General features: G+C 41.1%; 1 protein-coding gene and 1 long non-coding RNA gene across 3 annotated transcripts; one reads left to right on the forward strand and one right to left on the reverse strand.

The window, feature by feature from the left end:
* Positions 1-17,922: 17,922 nt before the first annotated feature.
* Positions 17,923-19,828, reverse strand: hes4 (hes family bHLH transcription factor 4). Of its 2 annotated transcripts, none has more exons than XM_014985860.2 (4): positions 19,471-19,828; positions 19,263-19,358; positions 19,074-19,161; positions 17,923-18,958 (listed from the first exon to the last, which is right to left on the reverse strand). In XM_014985860.2, exons 1-4 carry the CDS (start codon positions 19,576-19,578, stop codon positions 18,384-18,386), a joined length of 867 nt encoding a protein of 288 aa, XP_014841346.1. In that variant the 5' UTR covers positions 19,579-19,828; the 3' UTR covers positions 17,923-18,383. The 2 variants fall into 2 exon arrangements, with proteins under 2 accessions (XP_014841346.1, XP_014841347.1); XM_014985861.2 differs by having other exon boundaries at positions 17,923-18,955; positions 19,471-19,827.
* A 144-nt stretch (positions 19,829-19,972) lies between these two features.
* On the forward strand, positions 19,973-22,392 carry LOC148158378 (uncharacterized). Its single transcript, XR_015763766.1, has 2 exons — positions 19,973-20,149; positions 20,420-22,392. It is a non-coding gene; the product is annotated as an uncharacterized LOC148158378 (long non-coding RNA).
* The last annotated feature ends 276 nt before the right edge of the window (positions 22,393-22,668 follow it).

The following is a 22,668-nucleotide window of genomic DNA, read 5'->3' on the forward strand; positions in this document are numbered from 1 at the left end:
ATACTCTCATTTTGTGTCCATGAATTCATAATTCGTTCCTTTTATTTTGTAATCAAACTGTTTTGTCCAGTTTTATCTAAGCCACTGCATTTCAGCATCGCTTTAGCTCCTCTTTGAAGCTGTATTACATTAACTTATAGACATAAATATTTGTAGAACCACTCAAATGTCACATTTTTTTTATTGCACAAAATTTTGTTGGAACTTGTATTATGTTTATTTTGCTTCTGATCCCAGGTTGTGCCAGTTCATGCTCATGAAATAGGACAAACTCTGACCCCCGATCAAAATAACTTATTGGACCAAGACAATAGCATTTCTTAACAGTGGAATATAAAAAATATTTTAAATATTTGGTTGTCAAAGTGGGAAACATCGGTAGAGACAAGTTGATACGAGATTAGTAAGTAATATCCCGTTAGCGGTTTAATTTTTTTTTTTTTTACCAAAACGTCTAACACACTAAACAACTAAGAAGAAATAATTTGCACCAGTCAGGAAGTTTAGGTCCTGATTATTACCATCTTTACCACCAAAGTTCACATGGGGAACATTTTTAAAAAGTTTTAAAAAATGCTTTGGTAACACTTTATTTGAAGGGGGGTGAATAAGACTGACATGACACTGTAATAAACACCTGTCGTGAACATGAATAAATCTTCATGAATATTTAGGACTGTTATCATAAAGCGTCGTTTGGTAAATCATGACACTTTTAATACAAAGTTGACGCAAAAGGTATGTGTAACAACAAATGACTTGTTAATGCTGTCTTACAAGGATAACATTTTAAAATTCACCTGTTATGACATTCATGACAAGTTATAATTTCTTGCTTAATGTCAAGTTTTCATAACAAAGACATTTTGAATAATGTCAACTTTGTATTAAAGGTGTCATGATTTACCAAATGACGCTTTATGACAACAGTCATAAATATTCATGAAGATTTATTCGTGTTTACGACAGTGTCATGTCAGTCTTATTCACCCCCCTTCAAATAAAGTGTTACCAATGTTTTGGACATTTTGAACTGGGAAAACTGTTAAAATAGTCATTACCATGTGCCAGACAAATAAAAAAAAACTATTAGATAAAGCACTAATTATGTGCATTATCTTGTTAGTGAACGTTGCTGAAACTCCCTAAGAGCCTTAGCAAACCTGTCTATGCTAGGTTGATTATACAGCAAACAGAATAACAGATAATCTGAATAATGGATATGACATTACAAACATGGTTGTGCATACATTTTTAAACTTTAAGCAGGATAACGTGGTCAGACCTGGACAGAGATGGACTGCTCTGTTTACTAGCGTAGCTTTAGCTCCTTAATCAGCTCCAAAGCTCTGAGGTGTATCAGCTCTTGTACTGTTATATGTTTGGTCATGGTTTGTTGTCAAAATGATGCAAACTCATGTACCTGAGAGTAGAAGCAGAGCCCAGCAGTGAGAGCCATAACACCACGCATCACCATTTCTAGTGTTTGGTGAACACGAGGCTTCGGTTTGTCCACTACGTTCTTCAGTCTGTCGTTTCTGGTGGTGTCACAGCAGAGCAAATTAACACTAACTTCTAATTAACACGTTTCCAGTTTTCTAGATTTTCTTCCTTTCGTGTGATGCGGCCTGATTACAGCTGAAAGTTGCAACAATAAAACACAATCTACTCGCTGTCACAGAGAAATTTCTATTATTGTATATTGAAGGATTTTCCCCCTTCCACAATAATAAACACTGACATTGTTGGCCTGAGAAATGAAGGCATTCTAGAGACACATCCTCTTGCCGCCGGTTGCCTGCACTTCAACAGAGGCCAGGCAACATTAAACACAATACCTCTGATTATTACAACAACAGCCAGCACCACATGCGCCACTGAACTGGGCCGCGTGGCATGACAAGCTCAGACAGACCTGCAGCCATCGAGTGAGGCAAAAATATTTTCTCTGCCCAAATCACATGGGCACGTTGCTTCCCGTCCCGGAGACGCGACACCCACTGGCTCCTCGCTTTCCATTAGAACTTGTTTCCTGTTCTCCAGGACATTTTTATGGGGGGGTAATAATAACAGTATGATCTCACATAATACGCTCACTGTTCACAACACCGAAATGGAAAGCATGAGAAGGCGAAGAACAGTGCGTCTTAAGATGAGAAATTAACTACGGGGGACGGCGAACAGAAAACAAGCAAATCAGGATCTGCTGTTAAGAACAGATACGTTTGTTTGTGATAATTGCATTAAGATTGTATCTCGTTTGCTTTACTGTCGTTGTCAGACATGGTTTCCTAGCTCCAAGACGATCAATTTCCAAGTTTAAAACAAAAAAATAAATCCCTTGTGTCCTTTAACCACCTGACTCAAAGTGAGTAATGAAAAGGCGACGCGGCGGCGACTGGAGTGGCCAGAGATATAAATCAACGACAGTTTGTAATTCTCTTCATTTAAACAAAGGCCGAGCGAATAAAAACTCATTAAGCTGACATGTGAATTGGCAAACAAACTGTTTAATGTGTGTCTGCTGTGTGCAGTGGGTTTTGTTTCAGTGTGTGTGGGGGCAGCCCAAATTTACATCTGATTGGAGTTTAATGGCCCATGGCTGCTTTTACTGCATGACCACTATGGTAACCAAGCTTTTCTCAAGATTTTCAGCAGAGTAAAATGTCCTTTTTTCTTTTTTTCTTTTTTTGTCTATTTGAAATGTGTCATGCAAAGCCAAATGGGGCAGGGAGCTTGTATGTATCAATTTGTTTCTGTTGCGAGGCCCAAGCCAGGCCGGCAATGAATATATGGGCCATTGAGTCCCTGCGCACAATGGCCACAGCTGATGCGGTTGCCACAGAGACACGCCCTCACAAAGGGCCGGAATGGTGACATATGGTCCGAACCTGCCCAGTCGCTGGACCCCCAAAAAGGTCGACTGCATTGACAGACAAAACCCTGCGTTAGCCATTTATCCGTGCTTACTCATTTCATGGTAAGATAAACTTTTTATAAAGTATCCGCAGCACATGCACGAGAAGTAAACGAATCGGTGGGGGAGAAAAAAGCCACCATGTAAAATGGGGGAATTCATTATTAAGTGATTAACAAAAGCTTCTTTACCACCTGCTTCACCATTAATACGGACATTAAAGGACGCTCTTCTCTCACAAGAAACAGAGAGAAAAGAAAATTCAAAGTATTTTAGGTGATTAGAAAGAAAATAAAACATCACGTTTGCAGTGGCAAAGTGAAAGACTGACTGCACTGTATGTCTAACTTGATAAAGGTTGATTAAAAAAAGAAAAATTAACTGTATCTTTATGTTGAAAAACAAAAAAAACATTTTAAATTGTCCTTGTGAGTGGACGTGGCAGAACTCCAACAAAAAGATAAAAATAGACTGACTGACTTGGTGTAAAGTAAACTTGCTGATTGCTCTTTGAATGATAAAAGAAAACGGAGAGAATAAGATCAATCCTTGGCATAAAACAGTTGGATACGGCACCAAACGACAAAAAATTAGGAGATTAAAACTCGAGGCAGGGCTGGAAAGTTAGGAAGGGACAAAATAAATCAGTGGAAATGTGGAGCAGCTGAGGCAAGCAGAGAGACAATCAGGTCAAGCACAGGTGGGATGAATAAATCTGATGAGCAAGGAAACTGCGGAGAGGGAAAATAAACACAGAAAAAAAACTAAAACAAGAATCAAAAATCTAGAAACCCGAAAGGAAACTGCTTGACAACAATCTATGAAAAATGGATGCAAAAATACAAGAAACAAAGGACAGGATGAAGAAACTAGCACAAAGGAATGAAGTACTATGGCAACCTCAAAACAATAAACAGAAAAAAATCTGGCAAGACCTGACAGAACATAAACAGCCCACCAGATAGGAACTCGGGCAAAAACCCAAAAAGACTGCGACACAGAGTCATTTTTATTCATTTCATAACCCCAAATGTTTCTAACATGCAACTGATTAGGCTTAATGCTCACGTTCAACTCGGATGAGTTATTATCTTGATCTAAAATAGTGATGCATTTAGGTAAAAACAAAAAAAAAGAATATTTTTAAGCTTTTTATTGATATTTGATCAAATCTCACAGAACAGATGAAGAAAGTTCAAAACAGAAGCAGTGTGAGGAAGGGATTAAAAATTGATCTGTTTCATTACTCACCGCTAAACTATGTGATGATGTCATCACAGGCTTCACATGGTGGGACTTTTTCTTGAAGCAAAGTCGCTCTAATTATGCTAAAACATGCGTGTGATTATTTCTTCAAATGATGCATTCGGTGAATCATTCGTATTAGTGAAGGTCTCTGGATGTAGATCTTTCAGAAATTACACAGATACCTACTAAAATTATAAAGATGAAATGTACTCGTAAAAGGTTTACGAATTTAAACCTTTAACTGAAATAAGCTGAAAACTCTCATTACTTAATCCTCTATCTTTCTGCTAAATTACAGCAACATTTACCAATAATTTTATCCTGTGCTTTGCAAAAGTATTAGCATGTTTTGAACTTTATTTTACTAGGATTTGTTTGATAGATGAACATCAAAAGACTGCTAAATTGTGAAATGTAAAGAAAATGATCCATTGTTTCAAACAATTATATTTGGAAAGTTTGATGGTGGTTTGTGTTCAGCGTCCTGATTCAATAGTTGCAGAAATTACTAATGCGAGTATTTATGGAAGTGTCTCAGCAGCTTTGCAGATCTTAACATTAATTAAACATCTATGAAGCTTTCTAACATTCAAATGTGCTGTGATCCAAACCACTCCAATATATCTCTGGCTGAGTGTTATGAATTATTCTGCCAGAAGAAGAATATCTTGTCCCTGCCTAAGGCATTTTGCCCTCTCTTAACAGGTTTTCTTCCTGCATTGCTCTTTATTTAGCTCCATCCATCATCAACAACATCCTGTCTGCTTCCTTTCCCTTCTGAATAAAAGCGTCACCACAGAATAATGCTGCCAACATCATGTTCTAACATGGAACAATATATTAAAGATGATGTGCAGTGTTACTTCTTCGCCAGATATTGGCTTAAAGCCTTCAGATTTAGTCGTTCATGAAAGACGGATGTGTTCAAACAGTTTCTCTGGCTCGCTGGAAACACTCATTACTTCAACACAGGACAGTTGGGCCATTAAATAAAATGTAATTCAGTATTTAAGATAGTTTCATAGTTTCACTTTTTTCCTTTTTTATATATTGTATGAATGCTTGAATGCCATTAAAAACTATGCCTAATGCTGATCAAAGTAATGCTGTCATGTCAACATATACAAAATGGCACAGTTATTATTATTTGATTTCTCTGTTTGGTGAGAACTGTGCAAAATCTTTGAATCTATCATCATTTTAGTTGGTATTTTTATTTAACTGTATAAAAGTAAAAGGAGGGCGAAGGTAAAATACACTCAACACATTAAAGATTTTTATTTATGAAACCTTTTAAAATCATGTATGTTAATTATGTCTTACAGTTATTCTCTACCTTGCATAAAATCCCAATAAAATACAAAATATTATGTTGCTGCGACTTTATTTTTCTTTTCCTAAACTATCAGATGGTAGCTTCTCCTGACAAAGGATGTGACGGCACAGTGTGTGTGATTCAAAAGGAATCAACAGATGTCCAGTCACACACACACACGCACACACGCACGCATGCACACAGATATCCCCACGCATTCACACAGTGATTCTTACAACCACATGTGTACTCTGCGGGGAATAGGTCAGGCCAAAGTATCAGGAGATGTCAGCTGGGTTGACAGGATGTGAGTGAGACCCGGAAGAAGATCCCACTCAGTTTAAATTCGGAGGTGACAGGTCCTTCTGGATATGACCCGTCCATTCCCCAGTTTCACCCCATCCACCCGCCTGCACAGAAGCCCCCATTGACCGGTGTCAAAGAGGGGGGACCTGAAGAAGAACATTACCCTGGGAGGTCAGAGACCCCCAGGTGACCCAGCGGAGCCCCCTTTAAGACCAGATTCTCCGACTGAGTCCAATGTTGAGCTGTCAGATCTGAGGCAGAACGTGACGCTCAAATGCAGGCAGAACTAATCGGAGACCGATGCCCCGTCCTTGTGCCTGGTGGCGCAATAGTTTTCTGGGGAAAACAGTACGCCGGTTTCCAAAACACATTCACTCACACACCCGCGTTGCTATCATATGAGCAGATTCCCACACTTGAATAGAAGTACGGACCCCACCCTTGGACCCCACACTGCACAGCCGTCTGCACAGCTTTCTTGAATTCACACACAGATCTAAAAATACAAACGAGGGAGGAAATCCCCGCATTCCTGCTGCAATGGACCTGCACTACAAAGACGTCCAAACAATGAGTCTCTCTTGACTCGGAATCATCCCAGACAACATAGGAAGGCTGAGGCATCAGAGAGTTGCTTTTCCCGGACAGACTGTTGTGTCTAGGAGTGGAAACCTCTGACCGCCGCTGCTGACTCATGGCAAGGGGCCATATGCGAAAGAATGGCCTGCAGCATGGGACGAACACATGTGGGGAGAGCCGCTGGCATCCAGCATGGCATGTGTCCACCGACTGCCAAAGGATGCCCCGACAGCAGCGCTGTACCTGGCAGAAAACCGAAAGCCGCCAACAACAGATGATCATTTCAAGCAATAAAAGTCTGACTCAAATGGGAGGGGAGCTGCTTCTGCAGCTCAACACCGCTTGAAAACACACAAATTCATGACTCAGTCAGGTGGAATAATGTATGTCTACCAAACACATTAATCACAAACATCCACCAAGTGAGAGGCTGACTCATTTCTGTCGGTAGCAGCTTGGTGCTAACGTCAGTGGCTCAGAGCTTCAGATCAGATCTCTCTGAGCGTCTCGCTTGCATCATTCTCATTGTCTGCGGTCACAGCGGGGCACACATCTCACTCTCAGACAAGAGATTTCTCACTTGGACAAGTGAGAAAGGTAGCTTAATGACTCGCGAGACTTGTATTTCCTGGCAGCGTGGCGTCAAAACCAAAGGAGTGAGGTGGTATTACAAGCTGTTATTGTGAAGTTAGCCTTGTTGAGCTTGTGGGTTTGCAAAGGTTACAGAGGATGGCTGTGTAGCAAGAGGGTATAAAACTACATAATCAGCATCTAATTACTTGAACTAATATGTTCAACCACTGTTTATAAGTATAAAATGTACACTGTTTAATTAAAGATGATAAAACTAGTTGGTTAAATATAAACTTCTTGTCCATTCCCCAGTTTCACCCCATTGTAGTGGCAGGACAAACAATTTAGCATTTGACTGATTATATTAAGAAGATTACAAACACCTGTTTTCATAAAACACAGAAATTCCTGCAGCCATTTTGGATTTCACACCCAGACACCCTGTAGATGTTTGTTTGCATTAACAGTCAAAAGAAGCAAATGAGTAGATGTGGGTGTAAAATGCCCAAAACTTATTGTCAAGTAAGAGTGAAACTGCTTCAATATATCACTCCTCAAGTAAAAGTAAAAGGCATTCATCAAAGAAATTACTCAGGAGTAAAGAAGTATTTAGATGAAAGGCTACTTATGTATTGAGTAATTGATCATAATATCTAACTTCATATTTTACAAGGATGCCATCAGAAGCAGTGAGCAAAGTCTGGCATTTAAAAGACAAAAAATTACAAATGAATAACATAATCATAAAATAAATTAAGGCATAAAAAAACACATTTCAATCTTTTCCCCCCCCCCCCAAGTATAAAACCTATGATACTAATTCTTACAGTAGATAATGCACATGTATGTAAGCACCTCCAGCGACAATAAATAGTGAAACTTTTCCACCTACAAATGGTACAACAGCCTGGGCAGATGATCATCACTCACTGGATTATTCAAGTCCGTGTAAGTTTGTGTAATGAAGTGGGTTACATGTAAAGAAAGAAATCTGTAAAATAAATCTGCAAAAGGAAAAAAAAATACAGAAATGCAAAATAAAGTCTTGAAACACTGAAATTTTAGTTGAAAAACCCTGAGATATTCTCAGACACTTCAATGTTTTGGGGGGTTTTTTATCCAAGGGCTAATTAATTTCTTTCCCTTGAATACCGAGTACAGCTTTACCTTTTCCTTGACTGACAGCTAAACAAAAGGAACGGGACAGAGTGATTTGTCAATGGGTAAAAATCAGCACAAAGAGCTATTGATTAGCAGGGAAGAAAGAGACGGGGGGCTGTGAGATCTCCCCTGAATGATCAATACTGGAGTTCTGGGTGAGGGAACCGTCCCACTTGTGTTTATACAGTCAGATACACAGCAAAGATCATCCATTGTGGAGCCAGTCTGGTGCTGTCACTCAGCGCAGAGCGACGCTGCAGGGGGCGGCCAGGCATCTCTATCTCGCACAAAGATGTCTGCTCTAACGCCCAGAGTCGGAGCAGCCTCTGATGCTGCAGTGGGTATTGGCACAAGAAGCTCGCTGCTGGGGTCTTCATCAAAAATGAAGACAATTAGTTCTAATTTATTCCTGTGAATTGCATGCACAAGTTGTTCAGAAGTTTAGAAGATTTATTTTAGACAGTCAGATGATGCAAAAATGTATTTTACTAGCAGCTGAATAAATCATTTTTCATTTTATATATTTCTTAAGCGTGTATGTCCTTAAACTACCTGCGCACAGTTTTACTAAATTAACTTTTCAGCATAATTTACACCACATCGAAAAAAAAAAATCTTACAATTTTAGATGTTTGTGCATCTTTTCCTGCACATTGAGGCTTTTGGGGCTCCATGATGTCACAGTGTACTTTTTGTTATTGCTTTGCTCACTAAGCGTGTCCTCAAAAGCGTAGCAGCAATTTTTAGTTTTCTGAATGCAGATCTTTTTACTTTTTACCTCTAGCAATGTCCCAAAAATGCGGATTAGTGTGAGAAAATAGTAATAAAATAAAATATAAAAAAATACAAAAATTAGCAATGTTTAGTTTAATTATATGGATATTTTTCATCCTACTAATAAACTGTATTAAAAGGGATAACTGGGACAGGATCTGCACTCTACACCCACTTGGTATGTTGGTATGTTCAGTTTCAGTTAACATAAGTAGCAGCTCAGCAAATCATGTGGCAGCAACTCTTTGTTGGTGTCAGAAGTCAAATGGACAGACAGGATTAGGATGATAAAAAGACAACAAGTTGAGCCCTTAAGCAGATCACCTACAGAAGCAGAACACACCAGGAGCCACGACCAATCAGCTAAAAATGGAAAAGAAAAATCACAATTCTTACAGGCCCACAAAAATGTGGAATAGCATTCCCTGGTCCAGTATCACGGGGTCAGAATTTGGAATAAACAACAGGATCTACCCCACCTTGCATTAATAGTTCAGACTGCTGGTATAAGGCTATGGAAGACATTATCTTGCTACACTTTTGGCTCTTTAGTATTAATTGAGCAACTTTAAAAAAAACTACAGTCTAGTTGCTGACCATGTCCATCACTTTGTGACGGTCACAAAGTGATGGACATCATCCAGTCACAGAGCTCTGATCCACTGTACTCCAAAGGTCTCAACGATGAACAGATCCCCGATCCAACAGATCCAACAGAGCTCCGCTGGGATCTGGTGAAACGGGGACTCACATCACTGAGGTGCAGCCCAGGAACTTGCAGCGACGGTGTGATGCTATTGTGTTAATATGGACCAAAATCAGTGAGGAATGTTTCCAACACCTTGTTGAATCTGTGATACAAAAACGTCAGAAAGTTCTGAGATCAGAAAGGGGTCCAGCCGTTTACTGGAACCCCAAAATGTTACAGATGCGCACCACTGAACCCAGAAATGAAATCCAATGATTTCATTGAAATCATTGGAATCCAATCTAGATATTGTCGGTTTCTTGTGCAACTTAACATCACGGCACACACAAAGACAAACACACACACTCACAGACTGAACAGAGGCACAATTGATAGGGTTTGATCTGTGCTTTAGCCTCATGCTAATCTTATCACAGCCACATTTCTCAACTCTCTGGAGAGCTGCAGATGAGATGAGTGCTCATGCAGGACGGGTGATCCATCCTGAAGCGATCAGCACCAACCATCACGGGGGATACAAGGCGGCTGCGGAGCCACTGTTTACCGTCTGAAGCCTTTTGTTAAGTGCCACTCAAAAGCTGCTTGTTATATCAGCAGAGATAAGAGTCTGACAGCGGAGGAGACGGATGAGCGCAGGAGAAGAGGAAAGTGTTGAGAAAGAGTGTGTTTTGTTAAAAACGGTGTATTTTAGCCACATGATTTGTAGAACACCTTCTGTTTTTGCAAACTTTAATGTGCTGCAGTTTAAGTCTTGCTGCTGTAAGATGATTTATTTTGCATTCCTTAGCATCTTCATAAGTACAGATGAGTTTTCTGTGCAGAGATTGTTTTTGTCTAAGGGGTTTAAATGTGAAATATATGAAAATGTTTGCTGGTTTTCATGCTTTATCTCTTTTTGTATCATGTTTGAATATTTCTTTAGAGGGTTGTGGCATTAAGGAGTAATTTGTATTAATTTGTGTGCGTGCGTAAGAGGGCGTTTATATGTGTGTGTGCTCAGCTGCATTCTCAGCTCCCTCTGTCCATTCGAGCGCATTTATTTGCAGTGAGCCTATCCACTTATTGACACTAGTCCTGGTACCCCTGGCCCACTCACCGCCCCCAGCACAGTCCAGGCAATAAATCCACAAGTGGAGCACACACTGTTCAACAGTTACCATAAGAAAAACAAGAGTGAAGAGGATGAGTGTTTGCCTTCCCATGGAATGAAAAGGGAATGGGGCGAGGGGGGGAGAGGAAGAGGAAAAGAATACGAGGGCTTATCGCGTAACACTCACTCCGCTTCGACATTCAGCGTGAAAGCACAGCTACGCACATACACTCGTTTACAGTGACTGCTCGCTGCTTTGCATCACAATCTGCTTTTTCGGGAAGCCTTTATTCATAAAGGAGTTAACAGATAAAAGGAAGGAAGGGTTAATATTGTAAAAAGCTGAAAGATGGTCACATCTGCAGCAGGGATTTGTCCCAGTCTCCACAGACACAAAGGACGGCCCAGATGAGATGGGACCAGACACCAGGACATCCTGTTTGCCAGTTTAGGGGACAATGCCCCCCCCACCTCCACCCACCCCCACACCTCTCTGCAGTGCTAAAGTGATAATGGTCTTACAACAGCGCGGCTGTCAGCACCTAACTGGAGCAGGACCCAGATAGGACTGCAGGCCTCGGCACAGCGGGACGTCAGACCAGGAAAGGATGTCTTTCAACACATCCCAGAGCAGAATATCCGTTGGTCACGCGGGCTCGCGTTTCGTTTGCTAGATTTATACCAGGGCATGAGACCTACCTTGATCTCATTGATCTTCACTAAATGTCTGCTGACAGAAAAATGTAGAGAATGCTGACTTTGCTTTACTTTAATGTAAAGAAGCAGGATAGTTTCATAAAGCAGTAAAATGCTTTGTGTGTTTTCCCATTGCGGCAGAATACTAAAGGCAGTTAAATTGCATCTGAATAACGACTCATGATGGAGAAGCTTTAAAAAGTCTCAAAGAATATTTATCTTACAAGCCTACCACTTAGCTAACATAAATAATTTTGCTAATAATGTATGGAAAAAAGGGGAACAAATTATTCTGATTTAAAGTCAAAAGATGAGAAAGGAGTTTGCATGTCTTTCTTATCTATATACCATATTTTCCAGACTGTAAATTGCACTTTTTTGCTTAGTTTGGCTGATCATGGGACCAACACAACCTATGTTTTGTTTTGGGGTTTTTTCCAGTCTTCATGACGCATTTTCTGAATGATAAAATTTATACTCGGGAACAATTTATACTCTGTAAAGTAGCTCAATTCTCTGGTTTAAACTGCGTGTCTGTGTCTGGATTGCATAACCAGCTGGAGATGAGCTACATCTAATCAGTTGTATCGGATCAATTTAGGCGAGTCAGTTCCCTTCTCCAGGAAAAACGAGTTGGTCCAAATTAGAGGTAAAAAAAAAAAAAAAAAAAAAAAATGTTGGTAACATGTGAGCTGACTAAAACACTGACAGAGATGTGAAAATGAAAGAAAAGGCAATGGGACCACAGTGGTTGACTTCCCTTCACTGTGAAGATAAAACTGTATTTAAGACACTAATTGAAGTAATGGTATTAGTAGCTGTCAGACATTAAAAAAATAAAACAATGAGGTTAGACTCTCTTTTCTTTTTTAAAACAAACTCAACAAATCTGGAGGCTTTAAATGAAGGCTAGAATTTGTATTCGTCTTTAATTTTGTTTCCTAATAATCACAAAATTGATAAAACAAAAACAAAACAAAACAAAAAAAAAAAACCAACAGACAAAAAAAAAAAAAAAAAAATTTGTGGTGAAATGTCGTATTGCATTTGAGTCATTCAGTTCCTCCGTGAAATAGGCTAAAGGTTGTTTCTCACAGTCGTATGACCACACAGTGAAGCCCACCACACAGACACACACACAAAAGAGGAAGAGGAGTCGCCCACAAACATACAGAGACGGTGGCATCATGGGTAAGATCACGGTAAATGATCTTCTGAAGTGTCAAATTGAGGACAAGTCGCGACATGTTGTTCGACACGAGATGAGTCACACGCACCCACAGACACATACATGCACACACACACGCGCACGCACACACACACACACACACACACACACACACACATACACCATGTCGTCTCAGCGGGGTGGATTTCATATGCTAGGTGGAGATATTGAGTTGTCTCGTTGGCGATGCATATCTGTGTATGTTTAGATGTCGATTCAATGATTTAAAACTCGACTTAAGCAGAATGTGTCTTACGTTTGTGACATAAAACAAAAAGAAACAGACGTTAGAATTTTGCTTGCATCTAAAACTAAAACATCTCAAACAGACACCTGTCATGTTTTCAGTATTGGAACTATAACATAACGAATTTGATTGCTATTTTTACATTAGCGGTACTAACAAAAGAGACATTTTTGGCACATCCGCTGCACAAAGATGTTTCAATTTTTTGATCTCCTACATTAACAATTTAATTAAGATGCAATTTAGAGCACTTCAGAGTGGCTAAACTACTAAAATGTCGTAACAACTGGCAAGGCTGAAGTAGTTGACCCAGCCTTGTAGAAAACCAAAAATCAAAAGCACCCAGAGGCTCCTCTGGGGCCACCTAGGAGCCGGCTGGCTGACCTCTAGCCCTGTCAAGAGGACCCTTAACTTTCCCTCTTGGAATCTGCATGAGCGGCAAGGCTGTAAACCGCAGGCCTGATGCCATGAAACTGAAGAAGCTGCTGAAAAGCCAAACCTGGCCTCAGACGTACGTCCTGCAGACAAGCGGCGGGGATCAACAGAGGCCACGCGGCACTCGAACCCTGTGATATTTGACCGGGCTTGACACATCTGCGTGCGCCGGTCCATCCTGCCTCGCCTGCTCCACACCTCGCACCCACACCCCCCGGGGGCCGAGATAAGTGGTCCCTTGCTATAAATATAAAAAGTGCTGTGAAAGCCTGGAGGGAGCCAAAAAAGACCAGACAGGGTGAGAAGGATGGCATAAAAACATAAACACCTGTTAATAAGGTGTCACATGGGAGGTCATGGAAAAGGAAAGTTCAGCCTAGACCGCCTGAAACATCCTAAATGCACACATCCGGAGATCTTATTTGAGTTTCAGCACTTTTTTTTTTATCGTGTCCCTGCCTTTCTATATCTGTCCATCTGTCTCCTTGTCCTTATCCGCCCCTCCCTGACGCCCTCTCTGTTTCTCAAAGAAACAGGTGTGAGGACTGCCTTCACAAACACACACTCTCTTTCACACACACACACACACGTATGTAAGCCATTCCCTCACCAGAACCTGTGGCCAAAGCATGCAGAACATTTCCTTCTGTCTTAGAGGCAGCGGCGTCCTCACATCGACAAGCAAAAATAGCGTGTGAAACTCCGAGGAGTGCAGCTCTCAACAATCCATCACCAGAGTGAACAATGTGGCCAGTATTCCTAGTTTCTGTACTTAATCCACGAGGAGGAACTTTAACCAAGAAGATCGTCTGGTTGCGTTTCTGATTCAGTGAAAAGATTACGGCCGTCGTTTGTTTTTTCTTTTCTTTCGTCTTTGGAAAATGGTTGCTAAAAAGGTTTAAATGTTACGCCGGGTGACCTCCTCCCTGACGGTTCGTTTAGACGAGGATGTTATTCCCTCACAGATGCATCATTTATTATGCTAGTAGCAAACTGGATATCTTATCAGACTGCAGCTTTTATTAACTACATGCCGTGCCCTACGAAAATGTTCTCACCTTTAGAACTTTGTCACATTTTGTTATGTGAGGACCACAAACGTCTAGTGTTTGATTGGGATTTTATATGATAGACCAACACAAATTAATGCATAACTCTGTAGGTGAAGGAAAAGAGTACATGGCTTCCTAAATGCTCCACCAAATAAAAATCTGCATGTCTTACAAAGTACGTCCCTACCAGCTTCCAGAGAGAGAAATGTGCTCCCTTCCTCACCACTTTGTCTCAATTGGATTTAAGTCTGGACTTTGACTGGGCCATTCTAACACATGACTATCCTTTGATCTAAACCACTCTGTTGTATAGCAGGAAAGATGTTTGGGGTTATTGTCATGCTAGAAGATGAATCTCTGCCGAGGGTCAAGCTTTTAGCAGCTTTTAACAGTCTTTGTCTTTGTCTAATGTTCTCTGGCAAAACTCTGAACGCCAAACAGATCAGCTGCATTTATACACAGATTAAATTACACAGTTTCACATTCTTAATAATTAGGGGACTTCTGAAAGCAAATTGGTTGCACTCGATTTCATTTAGACATTTGAGCGTAAGGAAGGGTCTACATATAAAATGCCACACTTCAGGATTTTGAAGGGAATAAAAGTTAGGAACTGTGTATCAAAAGCTGGCCCAATATTGTAAATTAAACTTGTAGCATCAGATTGTAGCTATGTTAACACATCAAGTGATTAAGGTGCTTGCTGTACTTGTACAGAGTAAACAATTCATTTAAATATTAAATTTAGACGTCATACCATTAAATTTTTTTCTGAAACATTTTTTTGATGGCCTGTTAAATTTCAAGCTTGGGAGTCCCCTGAGTGTTAAGGGCCCCATACGCAGCAAAACTTCCTCATGTTCTTTCGTTTCACTATTTGGTCATTCAAATAAAATCCATTGACGTCTGTGGATCTAATGTTACAAGATTCAAAATACTTTGAATCTCTCACAATATATCTATTGCACCCTGCAATAGATATAGATTTCCCCCCGCGAAAAAGGACCAGCAGTTCCTGTCTTCCCAGAAAACCAGAGTTGCATCTGTGTATGTACATACAACTCACCTTAACTGTCTGTGAAAGACACTCCGGGCAAAAAGCATCAAGTGTTACCTAAACAACAACAACAACGCCTAGCGACAATAGCGACAGTGGATTTGGAGGGAAAAGTGGTGTTAAAAGTTTTGGCGGTCACGTTGCGCGCTCGCTCCCCCTTTCACTCGCTAATGAGAATGATAATTTGTGGCTCCTCTGATGACCCCGACCTCCCTCCTCCCCCCCACCCCCCTTCAATAGTAACTTCTCCCAAGGGACGCGACTGCGCACATCCCCAAGGGACATCCAGCCCTCTGTAGGAATCCTTTTCATCGCTGGGGGGACGGATTCCCGCGTTTCGTTTTCTATAACGCCTCAAAAACCGCATTTTCTGGCGGATGGGTATAACTTCTCAGGTTCTGGGTTCAAATGTGTAACATTTAGAGGATTAACTGTACAGTGCGCATCGAAGCGTCTTGTTTATGTCACTGCAAAAAAAAAAAAAAAAAAAAAAAAGACTCATATTTCAATTTATTTTCAAACGGAACACAAGTTATTGCGAAATAATATAACTTCCCCACAACCACTGGATCCAAACCTCACGTTCACATAGAACCAGGCGCACTCGGCGTCCACGCGCGCGTGTGTTCGCCTCCTCACCTCCGCAGAGCAGCAACACGACCCAGCCAGTCAGCGGGGAATTACTGAGTGGCACCGCGCCAGGCCGCAGGCAGACTAGTTCGCTCGGTTCTCACGACCTCAGCTCCATAAAGGCATCTCTGAACTGTTAACTCAGACGCGAAGGAGGAGGAACGACCGCAGAACCCACACATGCTGCCAACTGGTGTTTCAGTATGCCTCCGCGCAAGAGGAAGCTGCTGAAGCGTCACTTGCTGCCGAGTTTCGGTATGCCAGTTACTGGCGGTGTCATCTGCAGGGCACCGGCGCGCTGGAGGATGAAAGCCAGAAAGCAAGTACACAAATGAACAAGAGGAGTCCAGCTGCATAGAAACACGTATTAAAACCAGGAGCTGTGAGAAATTACCACCACAAGTCATTTCAGCATGTGAAACATTCCTAATATGTAAAGATTCCTGAACATACATTTGTGCTTACAGTTACGTCTAGAGAACTTCAACCTCAGTCTAAAATCGTTTCCAGCCTTTAAGGGGGAAGGTTGTTCTTCGACAGTTCTGATTTATTTTTTTTGTTTTGTTTTTTTTTTTTTTTGTTTGTTTGTTGATTTTTGGCTCAATACAGCTACCCAGTAACTCTGGACATGCCCCCGTTCCTTTTAAAGCAAAGACTCCCCATAGCATGACTCTGCCATCACCATGTTTCACAATGGATACTGTGTTTTCATAGCGACATCTGTTTTCCAACACAAAATCTTTGCCTGAAATGCCACGAAAGTTAACTTCAGCCTCATGTGATGGAGACTCTAGAGATGCACAGTAACAGACTAATACTAATACCAACAGAACTACTAGGAATAATAATAATAATAATAATAATAATAATAATAATAATAATAATAATAATAATAATAATAATAATGACAACAATAACAATAATAATAATAATAATAATAGCCATTCTATAAGATCTGAAGAAGACGAACATAAGAAATCCCAATATCAGAATATTTTTAATACAATTGTCTTTCAAGGTAAAAGCTAATTTTTTTTTTTTTTTAAGTATGAGAGTCACCGAGAGCGCTGTAGCTCCAGGAATAGACTCTCTTTCTTCAGGTCTGCGTTGGCCATGCGAGTGCCAGGCAATGCGCCGGTGCAGTATTAAATGTTGAGGGGTTTTGACCGGCGGTCACTGCGCTGTAACTAAACCCGAAGTTAAGGGGCACGCTGACCGCAGGTGGCTGACACACGGCCAGCGCAACGCCGCCTGAAACAGAAACACTGCCCCTCAGTTCCGGACCCTTGCTAACGGGGGAATATTGGTTTAGGAATAAACAGAGTCGGAAGAGAAGTGGGGACTTTTCAGTGCGCATGGAACATGTGACTGTGAGGAGAAAGACTTCAACCATATTTCAAATCTTCCACATCCTGCAACAGGTTTTTTATCTGTCCCGACATTCATTCATGCGCAGTGAAAAAAAAGAGTAAAAAAAAAAAAAAGTTCTCTCGTTTATCGAGGCAGACACACTGGGAGCGGAATTGAACAATCGGTGCACAAAGGAAAGCGAGGATCCTTCCATATTCTTTGACTGAGACAATCTGTTAGTGACATTAACCCCTGAGCGCATTTCCCAGGCTCATGAATGGGGTTTAAGACTTCTTAAACCTCCCGCTGCATACAGGATGAGACCCCCATTCAAACTTTTAATTACCTTTATAGCAATAGAAAAATGCGCCCTCCATTGTCCGAAGGGACCAGTCTCTAAAGGACCAGATGTAAGGAGCTCCCGCCAAACTGGTGACAAGGTGCCACTTGAGACTTTGATAGGACCCTAAATCAGAAATGTGATCCCTTTGACTTTTACGCACAAAATGTAACTTTTACGTACGACAAAAAAAAAGGCATGACAAACTGAAGACATTTATTTTTAAGAAAAATCTCATTTATTTATACCCTGGGTAACCACCCAACTTCAGTTTTTTTTTCTTTTTTTTAACACAAAACAGAATATAAAACAGCTTTGGTATAACAATCAATAACAGCTCTGTACAAAACTAAATCTTTTCATAAAAAGTACTTCATAACAAAGGCCTCCTATAAATCTTCTGACTGAACCTTTATCACCGACATCCAAATGTTGGAGTTAACAATAAATTAGAATAAAAGAAGGAAAAAAAAAGACATGCGCTGTTTTTTAAAAAAAAAAAGTTTTTGTTGTTTTTAGCAACATTTGTTCCATAAAACGAAACATTCAGAACTAGTAGGAGGGGCATGAGTGGTTAAAGTTGCCATCCTGAAGAGGAAGGGTCGCGGGCGGAACCACGCAACAGTTGTGTAAAAGTTCCAGGTAAAACTTTCATCTGGGAAAGTGTCTGGTTGAGCTACCAAGGCCGCCACACCGCTTCACTGCTCTCCGCGCCGGCGTTCACCCCCACCGGGCTGACCACCTGGGACACCCCGGCGAAGGACGTCATCCCGTGCACTGGAGACGCAGCCGTCGGCGCGGAGCTGCCGTGCACCGGACTGGCGTTCACCGCGACAGGCACCCCGGCGTTGGAGAAGAGGGGGATAACAGGAGCGGTGGTGGCGGTGGAGGCGAAGGGCGGGTTGGGGATCAGAAAGGCGAACTGTCCGTCTGTTGCGGGAACCAGCTGGAACCCGCCGAACACCTTGGGAGAGACGGCCTCTGCGGGACTGAGCTTGGAGCTGATGGGCAGGGTGGACGGGAGCTGCACATGGAGGGGCTGGGCCAGGTGCGCCGGCTGGGACGGAGCCTGCTGCGGGTACGTCACGGACATCATCTGTCCCATGCAGCTGGACAAATGGCCGAGGAGCCGCGACCTCACCTCGGCGTTCACCCCCTCTGAGGTGGACAGGAAGCGGGTCACCTCGTTCATGCACTCGTTGAATCCGGCTCTGTATTTGCTCATCACCGTCGCATCTGCTGAGAGCGCTGCTGGCGAAAAAGAAGAAGAAGAAAACGTTTTAATGGCATGTTTGTGGCTCCCGCTGCTTAAAGTGGGGTTTAATCAAGCATCCCGCGACACACGTGCAAGAATACGTAAACTTACCGCTCATCTGCATGCGCTGCAGGTTCCTCAAGTGCTTCACCGTCATCTCCAGGATGTCTGCCTTTTCCAGTTTGGAGTGCCTGGAGCTCTGCATGAGGGAGCAGGGAGAGTTTAGACTACATCCAAGCACATTCATCACTGTTTCGGCATTTAAAGTCTATTTAATACATTCGTGTGTGTTGAACTTACATCTTTCTTAAGTGCGTCCAGGATGAGGGTCTTTAGCTGCGAAAGGCTCTCGTTTATTCTCGCCCTCCGTCGTTTTTCCATAATGGGTTTAGATGACTGTAAAGAAACCGAGACGTTCTCTCGTAAATATTTCCGCACAGTTTCTATCAGCGCGAAATATTACACAGGACGACAGCTGGACAAATCATCACCACGTTCCAAGTCTTACCTTTCTGTGCTCGCTGGCATTTTTTGGTTTGTCCGGTGTGTGTGATCCGTTGGCAGGAGCTCCGGCGATGGGAGATGCCGTCTGCTTTTCCATAGTGTCAGCTGGCATAATGGATCACAGCAGGTTCAAAGTGATAATAAAAATAAAAAAAGCAACGTGAAGAAGTAAATCCTCTTAGAAATCGCAGTGAGAGATTAAAAACAGCGGCAACAAAAACAAAAACAAAAATCACGCGGCGCCACTGCAGAACATCAAAGTTCCGCCTGAACTGTTCCGCTCGTTATCGCCGAGCTGTCATCCAGAACCAGAGCGCGTTCGAACCGTGCGTGGCGCCGCGCGCATCGACTTCTCTACGCCTTGTGCCACCGACACGCGCTGCTGCGGTACTTATAGGCGGCTCGCGTGCTCCCAGTTCGTGTGAAACCCTCTCTGCATTCTTTCCCACACTCGCCTCAGCCAATAGCAGAGAGGACTCACCCTTTGGGCGCGGGGCAGACCGCTGATTGGACAACACCCCCGCGGGCCGTCAGTCACGCGCTGCTCAATCAGCCCTGCGGGGACAAACAACAAAGCGAGAGCGGAGCCGGGCGGTGAAGTGATAAGGAGGGGGGAATTCGCTGGATGTTTGCCTCCAACTTTGCTCCGTACTCGTCAAAAATCTTAAAACTCCCAGCGATATGTATGTGTGAGTGTGTTTGTCTGGAGAGGATGCGGTTTGACTTTTACCAGTTTAAGTTTAGTGAAGAAAGTAAACAAAGTAAGAGCTAAACAACATATTTTATATGAGTGGATATTAATGTTCATCTTTCCCGAAAGAAATAATGCGCTTCATTGGCTTCTTACATGTTACAATGTATATTATTTTTAATTGTTTATTTAAATAAAAGACTCTATATAACTAATAAATCCCTTTAAGCTTGAAAACAAATGCGCTGTCCATCTATTTTAGGAATCCTCATGCGCCTCCAAGGAGACGTCTGTAATGGCACGCGAGGCGGTCCGCAGCAGCACGCTCCAAGCCAATAGCGTGCAGCCACTTTACACAAATGAGGCAGCGCGCTCTCCGATTGGCTGCGCCACCACCTCTGTGTCAATCATCCTGGCGCGGGAGCAGATCGCAGAGGTGGAGGAGGTGGAGGGCCACATCTGTCCGCGTGCCATTCGCGCACAGTCTCTTCTACGGTTTGCACCGAGCACGTGCCAAAACTCGCAGATTATAGAGCCACGACCTATAAAAACCAAGGATGGTAGTTTGGGCTCTTTGCAGTTATGGAGAATAGAATAGAATAGAATAGAATAGAATAGAATAGAATAGAATAGAATAGAGAGGCAGTAGTCCACCTTGCCATATTCTTATTAACGTGAGTTCACGCTAATCATTTCAAGACTAAGATTATTATTATTATTATTTTAAATAAAATAACTGAAGTGTCTCCCCAAGGTTTTCCTAACATTGTGTCCCTATGGCTATATTTTTGAGTTAAGCTGAAGCAGGATATTAAATGCTTAGTATTGCCTTCAAAAGACATAATTTACACACGTTTCTTTCTCAGCATTCCATTTCATCCTATGGATTTTTATATTGAGTAAAGAGAGAGGGCGCCATCTTGTGGCTAAACGTAAAAATGCGAATGAGCTTTCATCTGTTCTTAAAACATAATCCGATTTTGAAAAAGAATTACGTTTAAAGCTGATTTCTTTACCAACTTTATGTTAATCCAATTTTTATTTTTATTACCTTACTGGTAATATTGCTGGAAAATTTTTGTTTTGTGTGTGTGTGTGTGTGTGTGTGTGTGTGTGTGTGTGTGTGTGTGTGTGTGTGTGTGTGTGTGTGTGTGTGTATGTGTGTGTGTGGCTTATTTCAGATATGTCCAAAATTGTTTTCAACAAATTGTATTTTCTCACTTGATATGGAAAGTCTTGAATCTTTTCCCTTGGTGTGACGTTTCTTTATTCTGTTGCTGATTATCCAAATCGATAAGGATCTGTAAAAAAGATATCCAAAGATATCCAATTTAGCGTCGTCGTCTTCAAATTGCCACAAGGTGGCGCTTCCTTGACTTCCCTATTGAAAAATATGTTGTAAATGTGAGGAATTTTGGAAGACGTTTATTACTTGCACTCATAGAGGTCATTAATATTTTTCCCTTATCTTTAAGATTCACTTTGTTTAAAATCTGCTAATTTGAATCTATAAAATTTGTTTCAAGTATATTTCAGCTGCACTTTAATTGTGGCAAAACGGCATTTAAAGTGTATTTAATTAATCTGTGTGCTAAAATGCAGCAAATATATACTCTAGAACAAATCAAAACATGTCTTTAATAATTTATCTACTTTATCAGTTTGATAAGTAGATTATATTGCTCTACAAATGCACTTAAATCTACTGTAAGCATACCACTAATATAAGAAATACAAGAGATAACTTTTCATTAAAGTAACGGTGATAGTAAATATAGATCTCAGTTCTTACATGTCAAGATAATTTATTACTTTATACATATTTTACAATCACAAAAATGAATACATTTAGAAAGAACAAAGATGGATGTCATGCAGCTACTTACTTTCATCTTAAGAAAAAGTAAAAAAAAAAAACTAATAATTTGAACAAATAAAATCTAAATTGATGATAAAAAGTGTTCAAAAACATGAATGTCAATTTACATATTTCTTCAGCACTGCAGACACTTTATTATATCATCACATTCCTTTGCCAATCAACCCCTCTTTCTTTACAAAAGATGCTTCAGGCAAAAAAAAGGAAAAAAAAACCACTCCATTATTTAGGAAGTTGACAAAATGTAGCAGTGTCTAATGATTAGTAGAGAAAAATCAACTCATGCATGTGGCTAATCTCTGCCAGTAACTGAACATCCTAAATGAGAATGTAATAAATAAGATGTCCTCATTCTCCACAGTTTATGTATGATAATGTGTGTGACATGACAAAGCGGGAGATCCTACAAGATATAAGCATACTGTCTTTGTTTGTAGCACGAAAGATCCAAGATGAACAATTAAATATTCTTTTTAGGTGAAAAAGTGAGGAAACACCAACTTAGAGTGAGAAACAACTGAAATGCTAATCATCTGAGTTTGTGAAAATGCTAATAGCTTTTGAAATGCTTGAGCTTAAACTAAGACTGAAGTGTTTTGTTGAAAATCAGTATTGTGTCCTATGAGGACTGA

The sequence above is a fragment of the Poecilia mexicana genome, unplaced genomic scaffold (genome assembly GCF_051168715.1).
Source record: "Poecilia mexicana isolate PSO_F unplaced genomic scaffold, ASM5116871v1 scaffold_7, whole genome shotgun sequence".
In the NCBI taxonomy this organism is placed as follows: Eukaryota; Metazoa; Chordata; class Actinopteri; order Cyprinodontiformes; family Poeciliidae; genus Poecilia; species Poecilia mexicana.